The sequence below is a fragment of the Argopecten irradians genome, chromosome 12 (assembly GCF_041381155.1).
Source record: "Argopecten irradians isolate NY chromosome 12, Ai_NY, whole genome shotgun sequence".
NCBI classification, from domain to species: domain Eukaryota; kingdom Metazoa; phylum Mollusca; class Bivalvia; order Pectinida; family Pectinidae; genus Argopecten; species Argopecten irradians.
Window position 1 is genome coordinate 42783942 of NC_091145.1, and position 24209 is coordinate 42808150.

Genomic DNA, 24209 nt, shown 5'->3' on the forward strand with positions numbered 1-24209 from the left:
AATGAATATTAATTGAATATTACACAGTGTATTTATTTGTATTTCATGGTACGTATACATGTCCTTTCCGTGTGAACATATTTTGTTTCCGTATACAGGTACTTTTTTGTTTCCGTATACTTGTACTTTTTTTTTGTTTCCGTATACTTGTACTTTTTTTTGTTTCCGTATACTTGTACTTTTTTTTTGTTTCCGTATACTTGTACTTTTTTTTTTGTTTCCGTATACTTGTACTTTTTTCTGAACTAAAAGTAATCAAAGTTTCGAGACGGAACATATCTATTATAAGTAAGATAAGATAACATATATTATAAGTAAGATAAAATAACATCTATTAAAAGTAAGATAAGATAACATATCTATTATAAGTAAGATAAGATAACATATCTATTATAAGTAAGATGGCAATTTTCTGACAGTTGTATTCCTTATATAGACTAGGAGGGAGTTTGTTCATGCACCGTTGGTCTATAATGTAAGCAGTATGCTACTGAGCACGTGAGTTTCACTTCACGTGCAACGCTTAGGATGTTTTGGAGTTTCGGAACGCAGAAATAAAAAGAAAATAGGACAAACTGTTTGGCTAACTGACAAAGCGCATACTTGTATAATTTATATTGACGAGTACATTTTCAGCTATTTCCAAATGCTGTGAAACAACAGGAAGTGGAGGATCTTAGTTGAGACGTTTATTGGCACTAGATAGGTGTAAGGGTGGGAAACACCTACCGAGTACTCCTAACGTCCAAAGATTGTATAGATTTATCTATTGAATGGTAAAACTACAGGAGCTACGGAATGAACTTTTGGTTGTATAATAGTTATTCGTCTGGATATGGGTACATAAAATAATCAGGTATTTTGTAACTGGGGTAATGTGCACGTGCTGCCCTTGACCTAGATATTGATGGAGAGGATTCCATTAATTGATTTTTTCATCTGATTTGTCGATATCTTAAATATCTTTTTGATATCGAAGGAATGCATTTTCGTATAAAGTAAACATGATATTCCAAGATACCAGTTGAGTTTAAACAAGTTTTCCTTTCCTACAACTTTAGAATAATTCAATCATTTTAAAATGTTCCGAGTATCATCTGACCACCACACCACTCGATAACTCCATCACCATAAATTTAACCGTTTGTAAGTACAAAATATCAACCATTCCACAATGCTATTGTTACTTATATATACATGCACTGGAAATAAGACGATCTAAAACGGTAGGACTGGCCATGCACCAAGGTTAGGGAGGCAGCTAAATTGGGAATCGTGCACGACAACGAAAGCAAACTTAACAATAACTGTAAATTGTATGTGCTATTTCTGTTAACAAAACGACAAAACGAGGGCTGGTAAGAGGAAGTAAAAACAGATATGAATAAACGTAACGTAAGAACAACCAACTGATATACAAAAACACAATCACGGAAGTTATTTCTGTCCGCCATAAAACGTTGTTTTTCCTACATATTTCAATGTCTTGTTCAAACCTCACACCCTATCTATGGAAACATATGACATGTGGTACGCTAAACCTGCCAATAAATTAGGGTTTTAATTATTATTACATCTTTTACCTGATAAAATAGGGGGAAAGTCATCATCGATTCTTCAGGAGATACTATCACTATCGAGGATAAAACGACAGTGATAGTAACCCCTGGAGTACAGAGGATAAAACGACAGTGATGGTAACCCCTGGAGTATAGAGGATATAACGAGTGATACAAACCCCTAGAGTATAGAGTGTATAACGACAGTGATAGTAACCCCTAGAGTATAGAGAATATAACGAGTGATAGTAACCCCTAGAGTAAAGAGGATATAACGACATTGATAGTATCCCCTGGAGTATAGAGAATATAACGAGTGATAGTAACCCCTAGAGTATAGAGGATATAACGACAGTGATAGTAACCCCTAGAGTATAGAGGATATAACGAGTGATAGTAACCCCTAGAGTATAGAGGATATAACGACAGTGATAGTAACCCCTAAGGTATAGAGGATATAATGACAGTGATAGTAACCCCTAGAGTATAGAGGATATAACGACAGTGATAGTAACCCCTAGAGTATAGAGGATTATACGACAGTGATAGTAACCCCTGAGTATAGAGGTATAATGACAGTGATAGTAACCCCTAGAGTATAGAGGATATAAGACAGTGATAGTAACCCCTAGAGATAAGGATATAATGACAGTGATAGTAACCCCTAGAGTATAGAGGATATAATGACAGTGATAGTAACCCCTAGAGTATAGAGGATATAACGACAGTGATAGTAACCCCTAGAGTATAGAGGATATAACGACAGTGATAGTAACCCCTAGAGTATAGAGGATATCACGACAGTGATAGTAACCCCTAGAGTATAGAGGATATAACGACAGTGATAGTAACCCCTAGAGTATAGAGGATATAATGACAGTGATAGTAACCCCTGGAGTATAGAGGATATAACGAGTGATAGTAACCCCTAGAGTATAGAGGATATAATGACAGTGATAGTAACCCCTAGAGTATAGAGGATATAACGACAGTGATAGTAACCCCTAGAGTATAGAGGATATAATGACAGTGATAGTAACCCCTAGAGTATAGAGGATATAACGACAGTGATAGTAACCCCTAGAGTATAGAGGATATAACGACAGTGATAGTAACCCCTAGAGTACAGAGGATATAATGACAGTGATAGTAACCCCTGGAGTATAGAGGATATAACGACAGTGATAGTAACCCCTAGAGTATAGAGGATATAATGACAGTGATAGTAACCCCTAGAGTACAGAGGATATAATGACAGTGATAGTAACCCCTGGAGTATAGAGGATATAATGACAGTGATAGTAACCCCTAGAGTACAGAGGATATAATGACAGTGATAGTAACCCCTGGAGTATAGAGGATATAATGACAGTGATAGTAACCCCTAGAGTATAGAGGATATAACGACAGTGATAGTAACCCCTAGAGTATAGAGGATATAATGACAGTGATAGTAACCCCTAGAGTATAGAGGATATAACGACAGTGATAGTAACCCCTAGAGTATAGAGGATATAACGAGTGATAGTAACCCCTAGAGTATAGAGGATATAACGACAGTGATAGTAACCCCTAGAGTATAGAGGATATAACGACAGTGATAGTAACCCCTAGAGTAAAGAGGATATAACGACAGTGATAGTATCCCCTGGAGTACAGAGGATATAACGACAGTGATAGTAACCCCTGGAGTATAGAGGATATAACGACAGTGATAGTAACCCTAGAGTATAGAGGAGATATAACGACAGTGATAGTAACCCCTAGAGTATAGAGGATATAACGACAGTGATAGTAACCCCTAGAGTATAGAGGATATAACGACAGTGATAGTAACCCCTGGAGTATAGAGGATATAACGACAGTGATAGTAACCCCTAGAGTATAGAGGATATAACGACAGTGATAGTAACCCCTAGAGTATAGAGGATATAACGAGTGATAGTAACCCCTAGAGTATAGAGGATATAACGACAGTGATAGTAACCCCTAGAGTATAGAGGATATAACGAGTGATAGTAACCCCTAGAGTATAGAGGATATAACGACAGTGATAGTAACCCCTAGAGTATAGAGGATATATAACGACAGTGATAGTAACCCCTAGAGTATAGAGGATATAACGACAGTGATAGTAACCCCTAGAGTATAGAGGATATAACGACAGTGATAGTAACCCCTAGAGTATAGAGGATATAACGACAGTGATAGTAACCCCTAGAGTATAGAGGATATAATGACAGTGATAGTAACCCCTAGAGTATAGAGGATATAACGACAGTGATAGTAACCCCTAGAGTATAGAGGATATAACGACAGTGATAGTAACCCCTAGAGTATAGAGGATATAACGACAGTGATAGTAACCCCTAGAGTATAGAGGATATAACGAGTGATAGTAACCCCTAGAGATATAGAGGATATAACGACAGTGATAGTAACCCCTAGAGTATAGAGGATATAACGACAGTGATAGTAACCCCTAGAGTATAGAGGATATAACGACAGTGATAGTAACCCCTAGAGTATAGAGGATATAACGAGTGATAGTAACCCCTAGAGTATAGAGGATATAACGACAGTGATAGTAACCCCTAGAGTATAGAGGATATAACGACAGTGATAGTAACCCCTAGAGTATAGAGGATATAACGACAGTGATAGTAACCCCTAGAGTATAGAGGATATAACGACAGTGATAGTAACCCCTAGAGTATAGAGGATATAACGAGTGATAGTAACCCCTAGAGTACAGAGGATATAATGACAGTGATAGTAACCCCTGGAGTATAGAGGATATAACGACAGTGATAGTAACCCCTAGAGTATAGAGGATATAACGAGTGATAGTAACCCCTAGAGTATAGAGGATATAACGACAGTGATAGTAACCCCTAGAGTATAGAGGATATAACGAGTGATAGTAACCCCTAGAGTATAGAGGATATAACGACAGTGATAGTAACCCCTAGAGTATAGAGGATATAACGACAGTGATAGTAACCCCTGGAGTATAGAGGATATAACGACAGTGATAGTAACCCCTAGAGTATAGAGGATATAACGACAGTGATAGTAACCCCTAGAGTATAGAGGATATAACGACAGTGATAGTAACCCCTAGAGTATAGAGGATATAACGACAGTGATAGTAACCCCTAGAGTATAGAGGATATAACGACAGTGATAGTAACCCCTAGAGTATAGAGGATATAACGACAGTGATAGTAACCCCTAGAGTATAGAGGATATAACGACAGTGATAGTAACCCCTAGAGTATAGAGGATATAACGACAGTGATAGTAACCCCTAGAGTATAGAGGATATAACGACAGTGATAGTAACCCCTAGAGTATAGAGGATATAACGACAGTGATAGTAACCCCTAGAGTATAGAGGATATAACGACAGTGATAGTAACCCCTAGAGTATAGAGGATATAACGACAGTGATAGTAACCCCTAGAGTATAGAGGATATAACGACAGTGATAGTAACCCCTAGAGTATAGAGGATATAACGACAGTGATAGTAACCCCTAGAGTATAGAGGATATAACGAGTGATAGTAACCCCTAGAGTATAGAGGATATAACGACAGTGATAGTAACCCCTAGAGTATAGAGGATATAACGACAGTGATAGTAACCCCTAGAGTATAGAGGATATAACGACAGTGATAGTAACCCCTAGAGTATAGAGGATATAACGAGTGATAGTAACCCCTAGAGTATAGAGGATATAACGACAGTGATAGTAACCCCTAGAGTATAGAGGATATAACGACAGTGATAGTAACCCCTAGAGTATAGAGGATATAATGACAGTGATAGTAACCCCTAGAGTATAGAGGATATAACGACAGTGATAGTAACCCCTAGAGTATAGAGGATATAACGACAGTGATAGTAACCCCTAGAGTATAGAGGATATAACGACAGTGATAGTAACCCCTAGAGTATAGAGGATATAACGACAGTGATAGTAACCCCTAGAGTATAGAGGATATAACGACAGTGATAGTAACCCCTGGAGTATAGAGGATATAACGACAGTGATAGTAACCCCTAGAGTATAGAGGATATAACGACAGTGATAGTAACCCCTAGAGTATAGAGGATATAACGACAGTGATAGTAACCCCTAGAGTATAGAGGATATAACGACAGTGATAGTAACCCCTAGAGTATAGAGGATATAACGACAGTGATAGTAACCCCTGGAGTATAGAGGATATAACGACAGTGATAGTAACCCCTAGAGTATAGAGGATATAACGACAGTGATAGTAACCCCTAGAGTATAGAGGATATAACGACAGTGATAGTAACCCCTGGAGTATAGAGGATATAACGACAGTGATAGTAACATCTTGAAAATCAAGGATACAACGACAACGATAGTAACCCTTGGAGTATTGAGGATGGCTTTCCCTCTACTCTATGTAATCAGGGTTAGCGAACTAAGGAATCGCACATCCCACACAGGGGAACCATGCATGATGCGATAGCAAGGGGCGATAATCTAAATTTGACCCTAACAGAACGTCTTAAACAGAAAACAATCGGATGATAATAAAAAGCGAAAATGGCGGCACAAATCAGCCACCATATAATAAACATTTCCATCCGACTACAAACTTAGTGCTATGTACTCACTTTAATATCCTGGCTCCCTCTACGTTGGTGGTTGTCATGGTTACTTTGATGTTTGTTGTTGTTACTGTTACTGCTGCTGTGGCTGGGACCTGGAGGAAAAAATAGGAGACTTCAGATGACACGTTATTTTAATTACCCAAGGTTAAATATCATACATAACAACAAGAGAACACTCGTTTTATACTCATAGCAATAGATGATACTATATGGTATAGGATCTAAAGCATTCCTATGGTAGATTCCTATGAGAAAGTTGAATTTGAATCAGGCCAACGGGATATACAATGTACGTTACGTATTCGAAAGGTTTTGGATAACTTTAACACCATTCAAAAGAACAAATATAACAATCGCAGGAATAGGCGAATGAAAACATCCGAATACCATGACATTATCGAGACGTAATGAATTATCGTACCTACAGACATAAAGCCTATATATAATGTAACATTACATAACTAATATAAGTAACATCTCCACATCAATCAGCCCTGGGAGACATAAAGCCTATATATAATGTAACATCTCCACATCAATCACCCCTGGGGGAGTTGGGAAGGGGGGAGTCTTTAAGACAATGGGCCTTAACTCTTTTGTTACCTTGGAAGTAAAACGGGAGCATGAAGTTGGTGGCCAGTTCCTAATGCTTCCCTACAAAACCTATGTAACCCAAACAGGCTGTCTCTGACACAAGTTGTAAACATGACCGTATCACTGTTATTGAATCATCTAATGACTATCACAGACTCACACGACCATTCGGCTCCATGTCTACGTACAACGTTTGATACCATACATTAAACGGGGAGAAACCTTATGAACATTTAGTCTCATTCCTATTAATTCCTATTAAGCTCATATCGGTTCAGTTTCTTTTAGCTCATCAGCCTAGTTGTCATTCATGAAAGCAGGTCCCATGTATAAGATTCCAATATAATTCTTTTATTTGCTAAGATAAGAAGCATACCTGACAGATAACGTCAGAGCGCCGCTCCTACAGATTCGCCAACCCTCCTATTGTAAAGTAATAGCTATAGCTATTCCCTCGTCTTGTCATCTATATGTAGCTGATCTGTCAGAAGCTCTACATCTACTTTGGCAACACATTAACGATATTAATACTGGTAGTTACAAAGGTGTCATAGTGATGGGGTGCATTCGTTACCAACGTATCACGGTCTGATGGCTGATAATGGCACTAATATTGCCAAATATGGAATGAATTAATTCTTCACTACAATATGAAAGATTCGATAAAAAGATAATTCGAACTCATTATACATCTCTGCAATGTTTTACCGAAAACAAAACTCGTAGGACAGCTAACCTCTTCAGTTGAAGATAACAAAAAGAGCGACGCCCGACTTGAAAGCCACACAGTCAATCATGATCACAGTGTACCATTATTCGATTCTTAAGATATACATCAAAGAATATTTACAGTCAGTGGTGAATTGATAGTATAAACCCCGTTGATTTCAACCAAAGGCTACTCAACTTTATTTCTCGATAGATTGAGTATGTCACGCGCAATTTGGAGCCGCGCGGATGAATTTATGGTGGTCCAATTCAGAAACTTTTGGTGTTTTCAGTACCGAACGTACGTTCGATGAACATGTAAGCTTACATGTATCAAAATAGGTTTGAACAAATATACATGTACGTGTGTAAATACAAATGTAGAAAAGTTACATTGTTTATGTTACTACCGTACCTCTTTGAGCAATGCTTCCGTGCGTATGATAAATAAACAATGTTGTACAATGTACAGTTTTGCACATTCCGATGACGTCGCAATGTTTACATGTTGTGTGTCGGTGAGTCTGTGTTGTTCGCTACAACATGTAGCCTAGATCTACATCCTATTTGTATTTTTAACATCTTTGGTTGTACGCGAATGGATAAGATATGTAAGGACATCATCAGTCTCTCTATCTATCTATCTATCCTAGCACGACAATGCATTTTTGTTCATCTCGGGGGACAGACAAGTCCTGTACGTTATCTACTGTGAATCGGCGAGAGTAGGCCTTACAATGTACGTTTGGGTGTTTCGAAATATCAATGAAACGGAATCCTACAATTGTAGCTTTACAATACTTGTAATAGATATCTCTAATATTTATTGAAGTGTTTGAAACAACAATATAAATATATAAGCTAACATTTTGAGAGCGGTAAACGTTTACAGTAGTGGGCCTACCTGTGTTTGTACATGTTCCTCGAAACGACGTCCGATACATTCGAATCTCCAAAATCCGGAAATAATGACATGGAACTATGTAAACATCCATATTTTCAAGAAATTTCAAACGTGAACTGATTAAGTAGAACTCAAGTGATCACAAAATTGAAGAAACTCTCTGTTTGTCACACTTCCTTGACACAGGCGGTTTGAATCGGACGCCGCGTCACAACTACGTTAAATATCCTGCCACGTTATGAATTGTGTAAGCGTGTGTAATCATACGAAGCAAAAGATTAAAACCAAACTGCTTTGCATCATGGTGTTTTTAACAACAGGTAAATAAAACGATTTATAGGCCATACCGGGAAAACCCCAGATATATGCTTCATCAGACGGAACTCATTTTATTTGTATGTTCATTGATAAATTGGCGGGAATTTCCGCCACTTCGAGTGGCTGTTCCAAATGCCTGTCGGAACCAAACGATATAATTCAATTTTAGTCTTATAAATGCCACAAACACTATTAAGGGTAAATTTTGAGCTATGAAAATAATAGTTAAGACTGTAAATATAAGGATTAAAGTCTCTTTCTGGTGGTTCTATCGAAGGATAAAGTTGAGTAGGGTATCGATATTTGTTTCATGGACCGCGAATATCGATACCCTACTCAACTTTATCCTTCGATAGAACCACCAGAAAGAGACTTTAATCCTTAAACCAATTCAACTGAAATTACCTGTGTCTTCTGTTGCCTCCAGTCTCAGTATGAGATAGTCCAGAGTTGGATATAACGTCAGTAATAGTAACCCCTGCAGTATCGAGGATGGTGTATTACTATATGTGTCGATGTAGCTAGCGCCGATTTGGTAGTGTATTACTAGATGTGTCGATGTAGCTAGCGCCCCTTGGTTAATGTATTACTAGATGTGTCGATGTAGCTAGCGTCCCTTGGTAGTGTATTACTAGATGTGTCGATGTAGCTAGCGTCCCTTGGTAGTGTATTACTAGATGTGTCGATGTAGCTAGCGTCCCTTGGTAGTGTATTACTAGATGTGTCGATGTAGCTAGCGTCCCTTGGTAGTGTATTACTAGATGTGTCGATGTAGCTAGCACCCCTTGGTAGTGTATTACTAGATGTGTCGATGTAGCTAGCGCCCTTGGTAGTGTATTACTAGATGTGTCGATGTAGCTAGCGTCCCTTGGTTAGTGTATTACTAGATGTGTCGATGTAGCTAGCGCCCCTTGGTAGTGTATTACTAGATGTGTCGATGTAGCTAGCGTCCCTTGGTAGTGTATTACTAGATGTGGCGATGTAGCTAGCGTCCCTTGGTAGTGTATTACTATATGTGTCGATGTAGCTAGCGACCCTTGGTAGTGTATTACTATATGTGTCGATGTAGCTAGCGTCCCTTGGTAGTGTATTACTAGATGTGTCGATGTAGCTAGCGTCCCTTGGTAGTGTATTACTAGATGTGTCGATGTAGCTAGCGTCCCTTGGTAGTGTATTACTAGATGTGTCGATGTAGCTAGCGCCCCTTGGTAGTGTATTACTAGATGAGTCGATGTAGCTAGCGTCCCTTGGTAGTGTATTACTAGATGTGTCGATGTAGCTAGCGTCCCTTGGTTATGTATTACTAGATGTGTCGATGTAGCTAGCGCCCCTTGGTAATGTATTACTAGATGTGTCGATGTAGCTAGCGTCCCTTGGTTAGTGTATTACTAGATGTGGCGATGTAGCTAGCGTCCCTTGGTAGTGTATTACTAGATGTGTCGATGTAGCTAGCGTCCCTTGGTAGTGTATTACTAGATGTGTCGATGTAGCTAGCGCCCCTTGGTAGTGTATTACTAGATGTGTCGATGTAGCTAGCGTCCCTTGGTAGTGTATTACTAGATGTGTCGATGTAGCTAGCGTCCCTTGGTAGTGTATTACTAGATGTGTCGATGTAGCTAGCGTCCCTTGGTAGTGTATTACTAGATGTGTCGATGTAGCTAGCGTCCCTTGGTAGTGTATTACTAGATGTGTCGATGTAGCTAGCGTCCCTTGGTAGTGTATTACTAGATGTGTCGATGTAGCTAGCGTCCCTTGGTAGTGTATTACTAGATGTGTCGATGTAGCTAGCGTCCCTTGGTAGTGTATTACTAGATGAGTCGATGTAGCTAGTAGCGTCCCTTGGTAGTGTATTACTAGATGTGTCGATGTAGCTAGCGTCCCTTGGTAGTGTATTACTAGATGTGTCGATGTAGCTAGCGTCCCTTGGTAGTGTATTACTAGATGTGTCGATGTAGCTAGCGTCCCTTGGTAGTGTATTACTAGATGTGTCGATGTAGCTAGCGTCCCTTGGTAGTGTATTACTAGATGTGTCGATGTAGCTAGCGCCCCTTGGTAATGTATTACTAGATGTGTCGATGTAGCTAGCGTCCCTTGGTAGTGTATTACTAGATGAGTCGATGTAGCTAGCGCCCCTTGGTAGTGTATTACTAGATAAGTCGATGTAGCTAGCGTCCCTTGGTAGTGTATTACTAGATGAGTCGATGTAGCTAGCGTCCCTTGATAGTGTATTACTAGATGTGTCGATGTAGCTAGCGTCCCTTGGTAGTGTATTACTAGATGTGTCGATGTAGCTAGCGTCCCTTGGTAGTGTATTACTAGATGTGTCGATGTAGCTAGCGTCCCTTGGTAGTGTATTACTAGATGTGTCGATGTAGCTAGCGTCCCTTGGTAGTGTATTACTAGATGTGTCGATGTAGCTAGCGTCCCTTGGTAGTGTATTACTAGATGTGTCGATGTAGCTAGCGTCCCTTGGTAGTGTATTACTAGATGTGTCGATGTAGCTAGCGTCCCTTGGTAGTGTATTACTAGATGTGTCGATGTAGCTAGCGTCCCTTGGTAGTGTATTACTAGATGTGTCGATGTAGCTAGCGTCCCTTGGTAGTGTATTACTAGATGTGTCGATGTAGCTAGCGTCCCTTGGTAGTGTATTACTAGATGTGGCGATGTAGCTAGCGTCCCTTGGTAGTGTATTACTAGATGAGGCGATGTAGCTAGCGCTCCTTGATAGTGTATTACTAGATGTGTCGATGTAGCTAGCGCCCCTTGGTAGTGTATTACTAGATGTGTCGATGTAGCTAGCGTCCCTTGGTAGTGTATTACTAGATGTGTCGATGTAGCTAGCGTCCCTTGGTAGTGTATTACTAGATGTGTCGATGTAGCTAGCGTCCCTTGGTAGTGTATTACTAGATGTGTCGATGTAGCTAGCGCCCCTTGGTAGTGTATTACTAGATGTGTCGATGTAGCTAGCGTCCCTTGGTATGTATTACTGTATTACTAGATGAGTCGATGTAGCTAGCGTCCCTTGGTAGTGTATTACTAGATGTGTCGATGTAGCTAGCGTCCCTTGGTAGTGTATTACTAGATGAGTCGATGTAGCTAGCGTCCCTTGGTAGTGTATTACTAGATGTGTCGATGTAGCTAGCGTCCCTTGGTAGTGTATTACTAGATGTGTCGATGTAGCTAGCGTCCCTTGGTAGTGTATTACTAGATGAGTCGATGTAGCTAGCGTCCCTTGGTAGTGTATTACTAGATGAGTCGATGTAGCTAGCGTCCCTTGGTAGTGTATTACTAGATGTGTCGATGTAGCTAGCGTCCCTTGGTAGTGTATTACTAGATGTGTCGATGTAGCTAGCGTCCCTTGGTAGTGTATTACTAGATGTGTCGATGTAGCTAGCGCCCTTGGTAGTGTATTACTAGATGTGTCGATGTAGCTAGCGTCCCTTGGTAGTGTATAACTAGATGTGTCGATGTAGCTAGCGTCCCTTGGTAGTGTATTACTAGTTTTGTCGTTGTAGCTAGCGTCCCTTGGTAGTGTATTACTAGATGTGTCGATGTAGCTAGCGTCCCTTGGTAGTGTATTACTAGATGTGTCGATGTAGCTAGCGTCCCTTGGTAGTGTATTACTAGATGTGTCGATGTAGCTAGCGCCCTTGGTAGTGTATTACTAGATGTGTCGATGTAGCTAGCGTCCCTTGGTAGTGTATTACTAGATGTGTCGATGTAGCTAGCGTCCCTTGGTAGTGTATTACTAGATGTGTCGATGTAGCTAGCGTCCCTTGGTAGTGTATTACTAGATGTGTCGATGTAGCTAGCGTCCCTTGGTAGTGTATTACTAGATGTGTCGATGTAGCTAGCGTCCCTTGGTAGTGTATTACTAGATGTGTCGATGTAGCTAGCGTCCCTTGGTAGTGTATTACTAGATGTGTCGATGTAGCTAGCGTCCCTTGGTAGTGTATTACTAGATGTGTCGATGTAGCTAGCGTCCCTTGGTAGTGTATTACTAGATGTGTCGATGTAGCTAGCGTCCCTTGGTAGTGTATTACTAGATGTGTCGATGTAGCTAGCGTCCCTTGGTAGTGTATTACTAGATGAGTCGATGTAGCTAGCGTCCCTTGGTAGTGTATTACTAGATGTGTCGATGTAGCTAGCGTCCCTTGGTAGTGTATTACTAGATGTGTCGATGTAGCTAGCGTCCCTTGGTAGTGTATTACTAGATGTGTCGATGTAGCTAGCGCCCTTGGTAGTGTATTACTAGATGTGTCGATGTAGCTAGCGTCCCTTGGTAGTGTATTACTAGATAAGTCGATGTAGCTAGCGTCCCTTGGTAGTGTATTACTAAATGAGTCGATGTAGCTAGCGTCCCTTGGTAGTGTATTACTAGATGTGTCGATGTAGCTAGCGTCCCTTGGTAGTGTATTACTAGATGTGTCGATGTAGCTAGCGTCCCTTGGTAGTGTATTACTAGATGTGTCGATGTAGCTAGCGTCCCTTGGTAGTGTATTACTAGATGTGTCGATGTAGCTAGCGTCCCTTGGTAGTGTATTACTAGATGTGTCGATGTAGCTAGCGTCCCTTGGTAGTGTATTACTAGATGTGTCGATGTAGCTAGCGTCCCTTGGTAGTGTATTACTAGATGTGTCGATGTAGCTAGCGTCCCTTGGTAGTGTATTACTAGATGTGTCGATGTAGCTAGCGTCCCTTGGTAGTGTATTACTAGATGTGTCGATGTAGCTAGCGTCCCTTGGTAGTGTATTACTAGATGTGTCGATGTAGCTAGCGTCCCTTGGTAGTGTATTACTAGATGAGTCGATGTAGCTAGCGTCCCTTGGTAGTGTATTACTAGATGTGTCGATGTAGCTAGCGTCCCTTGGTAGTGTATTACTAGATGTGTCGATGTAGCTAGCGTCCCTTGGTAGTGTATTACTAGATGTGTCGATGTAGCTAGCGTCCCTTGGTAGTGTATTACTAGATGTGTCGATGTAGCTAGCGTCCCTTGGTAGTGTATTACTAGATGTGTCGATGTAGCTAGCGTAGCCCTTGGTAGTGTATTACTAGATGTGTCGATGTAGCTAGCGCGCCCTTGGTAGTGTATTACTAGATGTGTCGATGTAGCTAGCGTCCCTTGGTAGTGTATTACTAGTTTTGTCGTTGTAGCTAGCGTCCCTTGGTAGTGTATTACTAGATGTGTCGATGTAGCTAGCGCCCCTTTGTAGTGTATTACTAGATGAGTCGATGTAGCTAGCGTCCCTTGGTAGTGTATTACTAGATGTGTCGATGTAGCTAGCGTCCCTTGGTAGTGTATTACTAGATGTGTCGATGTAGCTAGCGTCCCTTGGTAGTGTATTACTAGATGTGTCGATGTAGCTAGCGTCCCTTGGTAGTGTATTACTAGATGTGTCGATGTAGCTAGCGTCCCTTGGTAGTGTATTACTAGATGTGTCGATGTAGCTAGCGTCCCTTGGTAGTGTATTACTAGATGTGTCGATGTAGCTAGCGTCCCTTGGTAGTGTATTACTAGATGTGTCGATGTAGCTAGCGTCCCTTGGTAGTGTATTACTAGATGTGTCGATGTAGCTAGCGTCCCTTGGTAGTGTATTACTAGATGTGTCGATGTAGCTAGCGTCCCTTGGTAGTGTATTACTAGATGTGTCGATGTAGCTAGCGTCCCTTGGTAGTGTATTACTAGATGTGTCGATGTAGCTAGCGTCCCTTGGTAGTGTATTACTAGATGTGTCGATGTAGCTAGCGTCCCTTGGTAGTGTATTACTAGATGTGTCGATGTAGCTAGCGTCCCTTGGTTAATGTATTACTAGATGTGTCGATGTAGCTAGCGCACCTTGTTAGTGTATTACCAGATGTGTAGATGTAGCTAGCTAGCGCCCCGTTGTAGTGTATTACTAGATGTGGCGATGTAGCTAGCGCTCCTTGGTAGTGTATTACTAGATGTGTCGATGTAGCTAGCGTCCCTTGGTAGTGTATTACTAGATGTGTCGATGTAGCTAGCGTCCCTTGGTAGTGTATTACTAGATGAGTCGATGTAGCTAGCGTCCCTTGGTAGTGTATTACTAGATGTGTCGATGTAGCTAGCGTCCCTTGGTAGTGTATTACTAGATGTGTCGATGTAGCTAGCGTCCCTTGGTAGTGTATTACTAGATGTGTCGATGTAGCTAGCGTCCCTTGGTAGTGTATTACTAGATGTTCGATGTAGCTAGCGTCCCTTGGTAGTGTATTACTAGATGTGTCGATGTAGCTAGCGTCCCTTGGTAGTGTATTCTAGATGTGTCGATGTAGCTAGCGTCCCTTGGTAGTGTATTACTAGATGTGTCGATGTAGCTAGCGCCCCTTGGTAGTGTATTACTAGATGTGTCGATGTAGCTAGCGTCCCTTGGTAGTGTATTACTAGATGTGTCGATGTAGCTAGCGTCCCTTGGTAGTGTATTACTAGATGTGTCGATGTAGCTAGCGTCCCTTGGTAGTGTATTACTAGATGTGTCGATGTAGCTAGCGCCCCTTGGTAGTGTATTACTAGATGTGTCGATGTAGCTAGCGTCCCTTGGTAGTGTATTACTAGATGTGTCGATGTAGCTAGCGTCCCTTGGTAGTGTATTACTAGATGTGTCGATGTAGCTAGCGTCCCTTGGTAGTGTATTACTAGATGTGTCGATGTAGCTAGCGTCCCTTGGTAGTGTATTACTAGATGTGTCGATGTAGCTAGCGTCCCTTGGTAGTGTATTACTAGATGTGTCGATGTAGCTAGCGTCCCTTGGTAGTGTATTACTAGATGTGTCGATGTAGCTAGCGTCCCTTGGTAATGTATTACTAGATGTGTCGATGTAGCTAGCACCCCTTGGTAGTGTATTACTAGATGTGTCGATGTAGCTAGCGCCCTTGGTAGTGTATTACTAGATGTGTCGATGTAGCTAGCGTCCCTTGGTAGTGTATTACTAGATGTGTCGATGTAGCTAGCGTCCCTTGGTTATGTATTACTAGATGTGTCGATGTAGCTAGCGTCCCTTGGTAGTGTATTACTAGATGTGTCGATGTAGCTAGCGTCCCTTGGTAGTGTATTACTAGATGTGTCGATGTAGCTAGCGTCCCTTGGTAGTGTATTACTAGATGTGTCGATGTAGCTAGCGTCCCTTGGTAGTGTATTACTAGATGTGTCGATGTAGCTAGCGTCCCTTGTTAGTGTATTACTAGATGAGTCGATGTAGCTAGCGCCCCTTGGTAGTGTATTACTAGATGTGTCGATGTAGCTAGCGTCCCTTGGTAGTGTATTACTAGATGTGTCGATGTAGCTAGCGTCCCTTGGTAGTGTATTACTAGATGTGTCGATGTAGCTAGCGTCCCTTGGTAGTGTATTACTAGATGTGTCGATGTAGCTAGCGCCCCTTGGTAGTGTATTACTAGATGTGTCGATGTAGCTAGCGTCCCTGTAGTTATACTAGATGGTCGATGTAGCTAGCGTCCCTTGGTAGTGTATTACTAGATGTGTCGATGTAGCTAGCGTCCCTTGGTAGTGTATTACTAGATGTGTCGATGTAGCTAGCGTCCCTTGGTAGTGTATTACTAGATGTGTCGATGTAGCTAGCGTCCCTTGGTAGTGTATTACTAGATGTGTCGATGTAGCTAGCGTCCCTTGGTAGTGTATTACTAGATGTGTCGATGTAGCTAGCGCCCTTGGTAGTGTATTACTAGATGTGTCGATGTAGCTAGCGTCCCTTGGCCTAGTGTATTACTAGATGTGTCGATGTAGCTAGCGTCCCTTGGTAGTGTATTACTAGATGTGTCGATGTAGCTAGCGTCCCTTGGTAGTGTATTACTAGATGTGTCGATGTAGCTAGCGTCCCTTGGTAGTGTATTACTAGATGTGTCGATGTAGCTAGCGTCCCTTGGTAGTGTATTACTAGATGTGTCGATGTAGCTAGCGTCCCTTGGTAGTGTATTACTAGATGTGTCGATGTAGCTAGCGTCCCTTGGTAGTGTATTACTAGATGTGTCGATGTAGCTAGCGTCCCTTGGTAGTGTATTACTAGATGTGTCGATGTAGCTAGCGTCCCTTGGTAGTGTATTACTAGATGTGTCGATGTAGCTAGCGTCCCTTGGTAGTGTATTACTAGATGTGTCGATGTAGCTAGCGTCCCTTGGTAGTGTATTACTAGATGTGTCGATGTAGCTAGCGTCCCTTGGTAGTGTATTACTAGATGTGTCGATGTAGCTAGCGTCCCTTGGTAGTGTATTACTAGATGTGTCGATGTAGCTAGCGTCCCTTGGTAGTGTATTACTAGATGTGTCGATGTAGCTAGCGTCCCTTGGTAGTGTATTACTAGATGTGTCGATGTAGCTAGCGTCCCTTGGTAGTGTATTACTAGATGTGTCGATGTAGCTAGCGTCCCTTGGTAGTGTATTACTAGATGTGTCGATGTAGCTAGCGTCCCTTGGTAGTGTATTACTAGATGTGTCGATGTAGCTAGCGTCCCTTGGTAGTGTATTACTAGATGTGTCGATGTAGCTAGCGTCCCTTGGTAGTGTATTACTAGATGTGTCGATGTAGCTAGCGCCCCTTGGTAGTGTATTACTAGATGTGTCGATGTAGCTAGCGTCCCTTGGTAGTGTATTACTAGATGTGTCGATGTAGCTAGCGTCCCTTGGTAGTGTATTACTAGATGTGTCGATGTAGCTAGCGTCCCTTGGTAGTGTATTACTAGATGTGTCGATGTAGCTAGCGTCCCTTGGTAGTGTATTACTAGATGTGTCGATGTAGCTAGCGTCCCTTGGTAGTGTATTACTAGATGTGTCGATGTAGCTAGCGTCCCTTGGTAGTGTATTACTAGATGTGGCGATGTAGCTAGCGTCCCTTGGTAGTGTATTACTAGATGTGTCGATGTAGCTAGCGTCCCTTGGTAGTGTATTACTAGATGTGTCGATGTAGCTAGCGTCCCTTGGTAGTGTATTACTAGATGTGTCGATGTAGCTAGCGTCCCTTGGTAGTGTATTACTAGATGTGTCGATGTAGCTAGCGTCCCTTGGGTAGTGTATTACTAGATGTGTCGATGTAGCTAGCGTCCCTTGGTAGTGTATTACTAGATGTGTCGATGTAGCTAGCGCCCCTTGGTAGTGTATTACTAGATGTGTCGATGTAGCTAGCGTCCCTTGGTAGTGTATTACTAGATGTGTCGATGTAGCTAGCGTCCCTTGGTAGTGTATTACTAGATGATGTGTCGATGTAGCTAGCGTCCCTTGGTAGTGTATTACTAGATGTGTCGATGTAGCTAGCGTCCCTTGGTAGTGTATTACTAGATGTGTCGATGTAGCTAGCGTCCCTTGGTAGTGTATTACTAGATGTGTCGATGTAGCTAGCGTCCCTTGGTTAGTGTATTACTAGATGTGTCGATGTAGCTAGCGCCCTTGGTAGTGTATTACTAGATGTGTCGATGTAGCTAGCGTCCCTTGGTAGTGTATTACTAGATGTGTCGATGTAGCTAGCGTCCCTTGGTAGTGTATTACTAGATGTGAGTCGATGTAGCTAGCGTCCCTTGGTAGTGTATTACTAGATGTGGCGATGTAGCTAGCGTCCCTTGGTAGTGTATTACTAGATGTGTCGATGTAGCTAGCGACCCTTGGTAGTGTATTACTAGATGTGTCGATGTAGCTAGCGTCCCTTGGTAGTGTATTACTAGATGAGTTGATGTAGCTAGCGTCCCTTGGTAGTGTATTACTAGATGTGTCGATGTAGCTAGCGCCCTTGGTAGTGTATTACTAGATGTGGCGATGTAGCTAGCGCCCCTTGGTTATGTATTACTAGATGTGTCGATGTAGCTAGCGTCCCTTGGTAGTGTATTACTAGATGTGTCGATGTAGCTAGCGCCCTTGGTAGTGTATTACTAGATGTGTCGATGTAGCTAGCGTCCCTTGGTAGTGTATTACTAGATGTGTCGATGTAGCTAGCGTCCCTTGGTAGTGTATTACTAGATGTGTCGATGTAGCTAGCGTCCCTTGGTAGTGTATTACTAGATGTGTCGATGTAGCTAGCGCCCCTTGGTAGTGTATTACTAGATGTGTCGATGTAGCTAGCGTCCCTTGGTAGTGTATTACTAGATGTGTCGATGTAGCTAGCGTCCCTTGGTAGTGTATTACTAGATGTGAGTCGATGTAGCTAGCGTCCCTTGGTAGTGTATTACTAGATGTGTCGATGTAGCTAGCGTCCCCTTGGTAGTGTATTACTAGATGTGTCGATGTAGCTAGCGTCCCTTGGTAGTGTATTACTAGATGTGTCGATGTAGCTAGCGTCCCTTGGTAGTGTATTACTAGATGTGTCGATGTAGCTAGCGTCCCTTGGTAGTGTATTACTAGATGTGTCGATGTAGCTAGCGTCCCTTGGTAGTGTATTACTAGATGTGTCGATGTAGCTAGCGTCCCTTGGTAGTGTATTACTAGATGTGTCGATGTAGCTAGCGTCCCTTGGTAGTGTATTACTAGATGTCGATGTAGCTAGCGTCCCTTGGTAGTGTATTACTAGATGTGTCGATGTAGCTAGCGTCCCTTGGTAGTGTATTACTAGATGTGTCGATGTAGCTAGCGTCCCTTGGTAGTGTATTACTAGATGTGTCGATGTAGCTAGCGTCCCTTGGTAGTGTATTACTAGATGTGTCGATGTAGCTAGCGTCCCTTGGTAGTGTATTACTAGATGTGTCGATGTAGCTAGCGTCCCTTGGTAGTGTATTACTAGATGTGTCGATGTAGCTAGCGTCCCTTGGTAGTGTATTCTAGATGTGTCGATGTAGCTAGCGTCCCTTGGTAGTGTATTACTAGATGTGTCGATGTAGCTAGCGTCCCTTGGTAGTGTATTATAGATGTGTCGATGTAGCTAGCGTCCCTTGGTAGTGTATTACTAGATGTGTCGATGTAGCTAGCGTCCCTTGGTAGTGTATTACTAGATGTGTCGATGTAGCTAGCGTCCCTTGGTAGTGTATTACTAGATGTGTCGATGTAGCTAGCGTCCCTTGGTAGTGTATTACTAGATCGATGTAGTGGCCGATGTAACTAGCGTCCCTTGGTAGTGTATTACTAGATGTGTCGATGTAGCTAGCGCCCCTTGGTAGTGTATTACTAGATGTGTCGATGTAGCTAGCGCCCCTTGGTAGTGTATTACTAGATGTGTCGATGTAGCTAGCGTCCCTTGGTAGTGTATTACTAGATGTGTCGATGTAGCTAGCGTCCCTTGGTAGTGTATTACTAGATGTGTCGATGTAGCTAGCGTCCCTTGGTAGTGTATTACTAGATGTGTCGATGTAGCTAGCGTCCCTTGGTAGTGTATTACTAGATGTGTCGATGTAGCTAGCGTCCCTTGGTAGTGTATTACTAGATGTGTCGATGTAGCTAGCGTCCCTTGGTAGTGTATTACTAGATGTGTCGATGTAGCTAGCGTCCCTTGGTAGTGTATTACTAGATGTGTCGATGTAGCTAGCGTCCCTTGGTAGTGTATTACTAGATGTGTCGATGTAGCTAGCGTCCCTTGGTAGTGTATTACTAGATGTGTCGATGTAGCTAGCGTCCCTTGGTAGTGTATTACTAGATGTGTCGATGTAGCTAGCGTCCCTTGGTAGTGTATTACTAGATGTGTCGATGTAGCTAGCGTCCCTTGGTAGTGTATTACTAGATGTGTCGATGTAGCTAGCGTCCCTTGGTAGTGTATTACTAGATGAGTCGATGTAGCTAGCGTCCCTTGGTAGTGTATTACTAGATGTGTCGATGTAGCTAGCGTCCCTTGGTAGTGTATTACTAGATGTGTCGATGTAGCTAGCGTCCCTTGTGTAGTGTATTACTAGATGTTGTCGATGTAGCTAGCGTCCCTTGGGTAGTGTATTACTAGATGTGTCGATGTAGCTAGCGTCCCTTGGTAGTGTATTACTAGATGTGTCGATGTAGCTAGCGTCCCTTGGTAGTGTATTACTAGATGTGTCGATGTAGCTAGCGTCCCTTGGTTATGTATTACTAGATGTGTCGATGTAGCTAGCGTCCCTTTGTAGTGTATTACTAGATGAGTCGATGTAGCTAGCGTCCCTTGGTAGTGTATTACTAGATGTGTCGATGTAGCTAGCGCCCCTTGGTAGTGTATTACTAGATGTGTCGATGTAGCTAGCGTCCCTTGGTAGTGTATTACTAGATGTGTCGATGTAGCTAGCGTCCCTTGGTAGTGTATTACTAGATGTGTCGATGTAGCTAGCGTCCCTTGGTAGTGTATTACTAGATGTGTCGATGTAGCTAGCGTCCCTTGGTAGTGTATTACTAGATGTGTCGATGTAGCTAGCGTCCCTTGGTAGTGTATTACTAGATGTGTCGATGTAGCTAGCGTCCCTTGGTTAGTGTATTACTAGATGTGTCGATGTAGCTAGCGTCCCTTGGTAGTGTATTACTAGATGTGTCGATGTAGCTAGCGTCCCTTGGTAGTGTATTACTAGTGATGTGTCGATGTAGCTAGCGTCCCTTGGTAGTGTATTACTAGATGTGTCGATGTAGCTAGCGTCCCTTGTAGTGTATTACTAGATGTGTCGATGTAGCTAGCGCCCCTTGGTAGTGTATTACTAGATGTGTCGATGTAGCTAGCGTCCCTTGGTAGTGTATTACTAGATGTGTCGATGTAGCTAGCGCCCCTTGGTAGTGTATTACTAGATGTGTCGATGTAGCTAGCGCCCCTTTGTAGTGTATTACTAGATGTGTCGATGTAGCTAGCGCCCCTTGGTAATGTATTACTAGATGTGTCGATGTAGCTAGCGCCCCTTGGTAGTGTATTACTAGATGTGTCGATGTAGCTAGCGCCCCTTGGTAGTGTATTACTATATAAGTCGATGTAGCTAGCGCCCCGTTGTAGTGTATTACTAGATGTGTCGATGTAGCTATCGTCCCTTAATAGTGGAATACTAGATAAGTCGATGTAGATAGCGCCCCTTGGTAATGTATTACTAGATGTGTCGATGTAGCTAGCGCCCCTTGGTAATGTATTACTAGATGTGTCGAATTAGATAGCGCCCCTTGGTAATGTATTACTAGATGTGTCGATGTAGCTAGCGCACCTTGTTAGTGTATTACTAGATGTGTAGATGTAGCTAGCTAGCGCCCCGTTGATAGTGTATTACTAGATGTGTCGATGTAGCTATCGTCCTTTAATAGTGGAATACTAGATAAGTCGATGTAGATAGCGCCCCTTGGTAATGTAATACTAGATGTGTCGATGTAGCTAGCGCCCCTTGATAGTGTATTACTAGATGTGTCGATGTAGATAGCGCCCCTTGGTAGTGTATTACTAGATGTGTCGATGTAGCTAGCGCCCCTTGGTAGTGTATTACTAGATGTGTCGATGTAGCTAGCGTCCCTTAATAGTGGATTACTAGATAAGTCGATGTAGATAGCGCCCCTTGGTAATGTAATACTAGATGTGTCGATGTAGCTAGCGCCCCTTGGTAGTGTATTACTAGATGTGTCGATGTAGCTAGCGCCCCTTGGTAATGTATTACTAGATGTGTCGATGTAGCTAGCGCCCCTTGGTAGTGTATTACTAGATGTGTCGATATAGCTATCGTCCCTTAATAGTGGAATACTAGATAAGTCGATGTAGATAGCGCCCCTTGGTAATGTAATACTACATGTGTCGATGTAGATAGCGCCCTTGGTAATGTATTTCTAGATGTGTCGATGTAGCTAGCGCCCCTTGGTAGTGTATTACTAGATGAGTCGATGTAGCTAGCACCTCTTGGTAGTGTATTACTAGATGAGTCGATGTAGCTAGTACCCCTTGGTAGTGTATTACTAGATAAGTCGATGTAGATAGCGCCCCTTGGTAATGTATTACTAGATGTGTCGATGTAGCTAGCGCCCCTTGGTAGTGTATTACTAGATGTGTCGATGTAGATAGCGCCCCTTGGTAATGTAATACTACATGTGTCGATGTAGATAGCGCCCCTTGGTAATGTATTACTTGATGTGTCGATGTAACTAGCGTCCCTTGGTAGTGTATTATTAGATGAGTCGATGTAGCTAGCGTCCCTTGTTAATAATGTATTACTAGATGTGTCGATGTAGCTAGCTAGCGTCCCTTGGTAATAATGTATTACTAGATGAGTCGATGTAGCTAGCGCCCCTTGGTAGTGTATTATCAGATGAGTCGATGTAGCTAGCGTCCCCTGGTAATAATTTATTACTGGATGTGTCGATGTAGCTAGCGACCCTTGGTAATAATGTATTACTAGATGTGTCGATGTAGCTAGCGTCCCTTGGTATTAATGTATTTCTAGATGTGTCGATGTAGCTAGCGTCCCTTGGTAATAATGTATTACTAGATGTGTCGATGTAGCTAGCGTCCCTTGGTAATAATGTATTACTAGATGAGTCGATGATTTTTAAAGCTCGTGTCTTTTCAAAATTTGAAAATTAACTAACTCGAGTTTGATTAAACAACAGTCTCTTGTTGGGGAACCTCTAAATAACAACAACTCACTATGTCATGGAATAGCCAGGAAAGTATTCTGTTACGATTATGATGTCTCAAGTAAATCAGGGCTATTGTATATATACATATATAACAACAACTCACTATGTCATGGAATAGCCAGGAAAGTATTCTGTTACGATTATGATGTCTCAAGTAAATCAGGGCTATTGTATATATACATATATAACAACAACTCACTATGTCATGGAATAGCCAGGAAAGTATTCTGTTACGATTATGATGTCTCAAGTAAATCAGGGCTATTGTATATATACATATATAACAACAACTCACTATGTCATGGAATAGCCAGGAAAGTATTCTGTTACGATTATGATGTCTCAAGTAAATCAGGGCTATTGTATATATACATATATAACAACAACTCACTATGTCATGGAATAGCCAGGAAAGTATTCTGTTACGATTATGATGCCGCAAGTAAATCAGGGCTATTGTAAGTTATACATATATAACAACAACTCACTATGTCACTAGATATTCAGCTCTGCTCCGATGTCTCGGGAAATAAATTAGTCACAAAATAATCCGTCAAACTACTAAAAGTAATCAAACCAAACTACCGATATCCGAGGGAAAGGCGTGAGACAGAGTGAACAGAAGTACAGAAACATTAAACTACCGATATCCGAGGGAAAAGCGTGAGACGGAGTGAACAGAAGTACAGAAGCACCAAACTGCCGATATTCGAGGGAAAGGCGTGAGACGGAGTGAACAGAAAGACAGAAGCACCAAACTACCGATGTCCGAGGCAAAGGCGTGAGACGGAGTGAGCAGAAGTACAGAAGCACCAAACTACCGGTATCCGAGGGAAAGGCGTGAGACGGAGTGAACAGAAGAACAGAAGCACCAAACTACCGATGTCCGAGGGAAAGGCGTGAGACGGAGTGAACAGAAGTACAGAAGAACCAAACTACCGATGTCCGAGGGAAGGGCGTGAGACGGAGTGAACAGAAGTACAGA

The 24209-nt window shown here is 42.0% G+C and overlaps 1 protein-coding gene across 2 annotated transcripts in view; it reads right to left on the reverse strand.

The window, feature by feature from the left end:
• The window catches only part of LOC138335907 (uncharacterized), a 30968-nt gene that overhangs the window by 1315 nt on the left and 5444 nt on the right, over window positions 1-24209 (reverse strand). For both annotated transcript variants that reach the window (XM_069285090.1, XM_069285089.1), the window contains one exon: window positions 6217-6305. In XM_069285090.1, the coding sequence (XP_069141191.1) occupies window positions 6217-6305 (89 nt within the window). The remainder of the gene's footprint in view (window positions 1-6216; window positions 6306-24209) is intronic.